A 7526-nucleotide genomic window follows, 5' to 3' on the forward strand; every position below is an offset into this window, starting at 1 on the left:
TCAGTATTTTGCTTGTGGACTTTAGCTTATGTTGCCATTTGAAACTAGATTAAATATTCAAGATTCCTCTTCAGCTTCCATCTCTGCATTTGGGTCCAGTAAGGATCAGGTCTATGTTAGCACTGAGCTAGCTCTGATGGAAATGCTGTTGACTGGAAGGAACCACTTCTGTGCAAGAGAAGCACTTAGACTGAAGGTGTTCATCCAGAGTGGAAATGCTCTCAGGCTGTCTGTGGATGAACACAGGCAGACAATCTGTGATCATAACTTGGTCAACATTTAACAGGCTTTGGTCCTTCCCTTAACATCCACCATCAACTGCTGGAGAATAAAAAAATTCAGAGAACCTCTTGTTTGGTTTCATATCACCTCTGCAATATGACACCAAAAACCTGTATGGTGGAGGAAAGTAAACAAGAGGTGGAGTTTAAAGGGAGGAAAGATAGATAGATCCCATTCCTTAAGGAAAAACTAAAGCAACTTGCCTGCTTTGGGTGATTTTCCTTCTTTGTTCTTTGATAAAACAAACGCAGGTGAGTAGAGCGACTCAGGAAACTCAACAATTACACAAGCTCTTTTTCTAGATGATCAACTAGGAGATTGGAGTCTTAACGACATGAATAAGAAAATAGATTTGCTGATAAAGTTTGCATTTTAAAGTAATATAACAATGTATGAAAGGTCATTATTGGTGTTTACAGGTTTCGCTGTGGATTGCGATTCGTAAACATGGCAACTGCTTCCAGCTTTCTGTCTGAAGATGAGTTCCTGTGCTCCATTTGCCTTGATGCGTTCATGGATCCGGTCACCATGCCGTGCGGACACAACTTCTGTAAGTCCTGCATCACAAAGCATTGGAGCGTCAGCCGCCAACATCAGTGTCCTCTGTGTAAAGAGAGGTTTGACCCCAGGCCAGCGCTGCGGATTAACACCTTTAAATCTGAGATGGCTGCTCACTTCAGGAATGCCAGGAGCTTGTCGGGACAAGTAAATACCAGCTCAGGAGGGGTTCTGTGTGACGTGTGCACCAAACCCAAAGAGAAAGCTCTAAAGACCTGCCTAGTGTGTGCCACAAGCTATTGCCAGACTCACCTGGAGCCTCATTTGAGAACCGTGGCTTTGAAAAAACATAAACTGATCCATCCAGTCAGGAAAGTGGAGACAATGATGTGTGAGAAGCACAAGAAGCCTCTGGAGCTGTTCTGCAAGACTGATCGGATGAGTTTGTGTCAGGGCTGTGCAGCGTCCGACCATAAGAAGCACCGGTTGGTCGCTTTGACAGATGAGTGTAAAGAAAAGAAGAAAGAGTTGGAGAAGAACAGAGCAGGTGTTGAGCAGATGATCCAGGAGAGATTCCAAAAGATGGAGCAGATCAAACAGTCAGTGAAGCTCAGCGAGCGCGATCGGGAGGAAGTGACAGCCGCCGTCGTTGAGAACTGCTCCAGTTTGATCGAGTCTGCAAGGAAAATTCTAGATCTTTTCATCGAAGTGATTGAAGAGAAGCAGAAAGCGATAGAAAAACAGGCAGAAGGTTTGATAAAAGAACTGGAGGAGGAAATCTCCAAGCTGATGAGGGAAAGGTCTGTACTGAAGGAGATGACAGAAACAGAAGAGCATTTCCATCTGCTCCAAAACACCCAACACACGACGTTTACCACCAAGGACTGGACCAAGGTCAGAGTCCAGTCCGCCTGTGATGTGACGGTGAGAACAGCTACAGCACAGCTGGAAACAATCAGCACAGAGATGGAGAAGCTATGCGCTGGTTTTCAACTTGAGAGAGCCCGGCTGTATGGAGTGGACGTGACTCTGGATCCAAATACTGCAAATCCCTACCTGGTTCTGTCTGATGACGGTAAAAGAGTGAGCTGCGGCGACTTCGAGCAGGCCCTACCAGACAAACCGGAGAGGCTGTCATCATTTGGAGTTTTGGGAGGACAGAGTTTCTCCTCAGGAAAGTTTTACTACGAGGTTTGGGTTAAAGGGAAAACTAAATGGGAATTAGGAGTTGTCCGAGAGTCCATCAATAGGAAGGGCGAGAACATCATTTGTCCTGAAAATGGCTACTGGGCCATGTGGTTAAGAAACGGCCATTACAGAGCTCTGACTGGACCCTCCGTCCCTCTGTCTTTGATCTCCCCGCCCCAAAAGGTGGGAGTATTTGTGGATTATGAAGAAGGTCTGGTTTCCTTTTTTGATGCTGAGGCAGCACACCTCATCTTCTCTTTTACTAACTGCAACTTCAGCGACAAACTCTATCCTTACTTCAGTCCCTGCTCAAGTGATGGCGGCAAAAACGTAGCTCCTCTGATCATCTCCAGCATCAGCCAAACCATAGACTGATCCCCCAGAGACCATCTTATGTCATCTATTTGATGGAAGATGACTTTTTTATAGCTTTCAGATGGGAGCAAAGAACAGAGAGAATAAAGTATTTGGCTGTTTTAGATTGAACTTAATTTCCTATCATTTTCTACATCTAGTTCTGCCATTGATGGTGGAATAACTATAGTACCTATATCAGGTATAAAGGAAGGTAGGGAGAGATTTGACAGAGTAGAGACTGATATCAAATGTTTAAATGTTATATGAGAGGTACAGAGAGGGCAGCTCTGCTTTATCAACCTTTGTCAACGTCCTTGGCTGAAAAACTGTCAGCTGGGATGGTTGATCGAAGGAAACAAACAATAGAAATGAACAAATGAAGTCTGACCAACTTGCTGCTGTTCACATCTCTCTAGTTCAGTTACTGTTACCTTCACTGGAGACTTCAATATTTTCTAAATATAACAATATATTAAGAGAATAGAAAATGTCAAAACAATAATTTAGTTTCCAATGTGTAAAGTTTGATATAAATATGAAGATAAATGTGTAAACTCAGTGCAGAGTGACAGGTTTGTGTGAATGTTTGTGGCTAAAGAATAATCTACAACTTTCTCTAATCTTTGGAGAAAGGCTCTCTAATGCCCTCTGGTGGCAGTTTGGATTTTTTAATACAAATTCACCAATTTTATTCCCAAAGTATTCTTTCATCTGCCTTTACCTGCATATCAACTTAAGTTACATTCAATGACGGTCCAACGTTTGCAGCTGTAACGGCTTTCCCTCTTCTAGGAATGCTTATGAGGGTTAGACTAGTGGTTAGAGCAATGTATTTTTGCTCGGAGAAGGTTGCAAGTACCCTGTTTGATGCCCACAGCCTGCACTCTGGGTCCCTGAGCAGGACCCTTAACCCAAAACTGTTCCCTGGGCGCCACACAATGGCAGCCCACTGCTCCCCAAGAGTTCATTTCCCCATTGTGAGACAATAAAGGGATTTACATCTATGAGTTAATGGTAGTTTTTCCTGACCGTTTATCTAAAAGCACATTTGTTAAGCCTTTTTCAAAGTCTCTACTGACTACAACCCAATGATGATCCATCTATAGATCTATATGTCTTGAGATCAGGACTCTGCACAGGTTGTAAGAGTTCATCTAGTCCACTCAACTGTGTCTTTATGGACCTAATGTTGAAAGAACAAGGGGTTCCCAACCTTTTCATGTGTCTGGGCTCATAAAAACACCGGGATCATAAAAAGTTAAATAGTTTAAGAGTTAGATATCACAGCAGCAATTTCCATTTGTTTATTTTAATTTATGCGAGTTTGCTTACTTAAATAAAAAAAAAAAAAAAGAAGCAGCTTGTTGCAGAGGAGACTCATAATTTGCCTTCTGTAAGAGTCCTGCTCTGAAAGAAATGAGACGTAACACCTTTTAGACTTTTTGTTCAGATTAATATTCACATTTTGCACAATGAAATGTGTGCTAAAGCTTTTGATTTACTGTAAATTCCTGCGACTCTTAATCTGGAAAATATTTCATTAAAGTTGTTACGCATTTCTACTAACTTTATGTAACTTTAATTACATGCAAATAAAATTGTTATGTATTTGTAAGTCTTTTAATGATTAATATCCATAAAAAAAAATCAACAGATATCACTTAAATATAAACAAATGTTATATAGATTTCATCTATTTTTTCTATGTTTGTCCTTCTCACTTCTCCAAATGTTGTCCAGTGGGTAGCAGATAAGTTAATATAAGTTCTAATCTAAGCTAAAGATGGTCATCTGAATAAAAGCATTTAGAATTCATTGTTATTTTTAGGGTCAAGCATGCCTTAGTAATTGGTAGATTACCTATATGAGGGGATCCTCCAGTCAATATTGGGGTCTAAGATAAATTAAACCCAAAATTAACATTAAATCAGTTTGAATAAATCTACCAGATTAAATTTGTGATAAAGCCATATCTATACAAATAGTAAATTAAACTCTTTATGCAGGATCGTTAATTGGTGACATTTCTTTAAAGCAATCTGAAATGTTTTATTATTGCATCTATAACCATCCTTTATAGCTATGGCAGCCATATTGGATGCTGAGAAACCTCAGTTGTTACACAGAAAGCAAAATAAATGACTGTAAAGTCTATATTTGGGTCTTTATTATATTTGATTTTCCCATATAAAAAAAAAAATAACAGAACATTCTTTGTAATTTCATCAATTTCACATTTTTTAACCTTATTGACCAAATGGAGACGGAATGAAGTATGACATTTTGTTTTTATTGTGTTACATGTGACCATAAACTTTCAAGAAGTTACAGTTTCCATGGAGATACAGTAAATATATTCAATTACTTGAATAGGAAAAGAAGTCGTGTGATGTGCGTATGTGAGGGGTGACTGAGGGCGAAACCAGTTTGGACCATCTCTGTGTGAACATGGTGTAAAAAACGAGCAAGGTTTTTTTTTTTTTTTAAACCATCGTTGAAAAAACAAAACGAACATTAAATAAGAAAAGAAAAGTGACCTAAAACTATGAGGTGAAAAAACATAAACCCACATACAAAAAATAAAAGAGGAATAAATATAACAGTATTTCACAGACACGGTAACAACGTACAGTAAGGAAGGTCGTTTTCCTCCATGTTTGAAAACGAGGGAGTGCGAGAGAACGGAGGGAAACTCTTTCCCCCTGTGGCAGGGATCAGCGTTCAGGAACCTAATGATGCGTCACAATTACTGAGGTGGCGTTTTAGGAGCTGGGCGGGGCTTCTACCTGTGGAGTCAGACTTCATATGGCACATCCACGGCCCGCTACACCGTTTTAGTCCGAGCCTGACTTACCTCTTCTCTTCCACCGCACCACTCCTCCCCTCCCTCCACCTCCACATTTCCCCACGTCTGACTCTAGAAGGCACTGGTATAAACTTATTTCTCCACATTCTACCATCCGAGGCAATGAGGATGCACAGGAACACGCGTACGTATACACTCGGGCCAGCCGGGTTACTTCCAGGGGTACAGCTGGCTCCTACCAAATGCTACCGGTCTCCACGCTTCCATCGCTTAACAGTCTGCAGATGGAGGAGGCAATCGGATATGTAAACGTCGACAAGGCTAACATGAGAACAGGCGAAGACGGAAAACAAAACACATGCAAACTGTTCCCCTAAACTTATCTTGAACTTTTATGAGCTGGGCGATTACATTTCTAACAAACAAGTCAAAGGAGAGCGATATGTGCACACAGTCTGTGCGCTGCCCTGGAGCTACCTGGATGTTTACACAGTGAATCCAACAGATCTCTACTCTACACACAGAGTTTGGCTGCAAGTTTTTGTACATTTGGAATGCATTTAGATGCGACAGCTAGACGAGGTCTACTCGCTCTGTAGGGGAGCTCCGTTAATGTGTCTATTCTAGGTTAAATAGTTACACTGTGAGGCTCAAATGCGCCGCAGAAGGTGACTGATGCTCTCTGTTGGTCGTGCAGGGAAGCCGCTGCATTCAGGCAGTGAAAAAAAGCTGTTTTTGTCTGCTTGGAGCCTTTTTTTTACGTTACTTTTTAAAACATTTCTGCACACCAAATAGTTATTTGCTTTAAGGTTAGTTATCCACCAATCCAGTTCACATGTTAAACTCCCGGTGTTACCTGCCGCTTGGTTTATAACTCAAGCACTAAATAAAACTGTTGTGTTAAAGAAGAAATTAAATAAGAAACTGAACATTTAAAGCAGATTAAAAAGTGGTGAGCACCAGGTTTTAACGCTAAAGTGACGGTTTTATTTTTAGCTAGCTTAATTTATAAGGAAAACCCACCGAAACACCAAGTCCACACATTGTTTCCAGTGAGGTTTGCATCGATATCTGCCATTTTTCTCCTAAATGGCCCTTAAAAAAGGAAACAAAGCTGTCCTCTTCCAAGATAATTTATAAACTTTGATGCCGTTTATAATTTCTAAAACATGTATAACACCTGACAGGAGAAATCTTAGTTGGTCGCTTAAATAGGAATAACCTTAAAGCCCAGAGGGGGATATTTTAAAAGATAATAAAACTCTATAAAAGGGGAATTTATTTTTGTATAAAAACAGAATGAATAGGTCTGTCTAAAATAATCTATATCCTTTTTAACCTATTCTTTTTAAATTAAAAACCTGTTTGAATTAAAGCAGCAAACCCCCCTAATGGTAGCCTTCCACTGGGTAAAAATGCTAATTAAAGTCTCCTAATTAAACAAAACTTCCAATCAGAAGAAAAAAAAAATGAAATAAAAAAACACTTAAAATCTAAAACTACCAGGGATCTGAAAAAAAAAATAAAAAACTTTGGGGCTTAACTGTTAACTAAAAACCCAGATGATGCTTTTTTTTTTCATTCCCTGCTCATCGTTGTAGTTTTATTGTCTGATTTTTTTTAGCCACATCGACCAAATTAGCTGAGTAATCGAGGTTTGTGCAACGTAACGCTAAAAATAAAAAGTAAAACATATAGCAGCATTTATGAAGCGAAATTTGACCTGAAAAAAACATCCGTCGTCTTTATCTGCAGCACCCTGAAATTCATCGGTAGTGCTGCTATCAGGCTAACAGTTTAGCTAAAGAGTTTTCTAAACAAAGACATGGTGTTTATATAATTGATCTAATAAAAGTACTGGATTCGGTATCAATAGGTTCCAATAATGGAGCAACGGCGCCAAGTTCGACACGAGAACCACATCGGTGGAAAACCTAAACCCCGACAAAGCAAAAACACATTTTAAACCTTAGATGCGAGGCAGTTGTACTATAGCTGTCGTTGAGGTTTGTTCAACTGATAAATGATGTTATAAACAGCACAGTAAAAGGGCAGTGATCTTTGACATGTTTTAAGAAGATGTATTTCTGTTTTCTTAGCGAGAGCATCAGTTTGGCCCCATGCTGAAGCGATATGATGGACGGAGAAATGCAAAGGTCTCGCATTTCCAGCGCGTTTGTGCCCTGGGAAAAAATAAACAAAAACAAAACGGTCTCCTACAGGTTTATAGCTCACATCAGTTTGTACATGCTACTTACAATATACACAAAAGAGGAGTTCTATAGCTTCTATTCCTTTCTTATTGTCTATTTCCACATGTGGAATCCAGAGTTAATACAAGAAGAGCTGATAATAGAAAAATTTAAGTTGCAGAGTTTGGACCATTTTCCTTCCC

General features: G+C 39.8%; 1 protein-coding gene across 1 annotated transcript; it reads left to right on the forward strand.

Moving 5' to 3' along the window:
• Window positions 1-458: 458 nt before the first annotated feature.
• On the forward strand, window positions 459-3002 carry LOC107087072 (E3 ubiquitin-protein ligase TRIM39-like). Its single transcript, XM_015378425.1, has 2 exons — window positions 459-533; window positions 702-3002. The coding sequence occupies exon 2, from the start codon at window positions 730-732 to the stop codon at window positions 2341-2343; it is 1614 nt and encodes a 537-aa protein (XP_015233911.1). The 5' UTR covers window positions 459-533; window positions 702-729; the 3' UTR covers window positions 2344-3002.
• Window positions 3003-7526: the final 4524 nt, after the last annotated feature.

The sequence above is a fragment of the Cyprinodon variegatus genome, unplaced genomic scaffold (assembly GCF_000732505.1).
Source record: "Cyprinodon variegatus isolate N-32 unplaced genomic scaffold, C_variegatus-1.0 Scaffold172, whole genome shotgun sequence".
In the NCBI taxonomy this organism is placed as follows: Eukaryota; Metazoa; Chordata; class Actinopteri; order Cyprinodontiformes; family Cyprinodontidae; genus Cyprinodon; species Cyprinodon variegatus.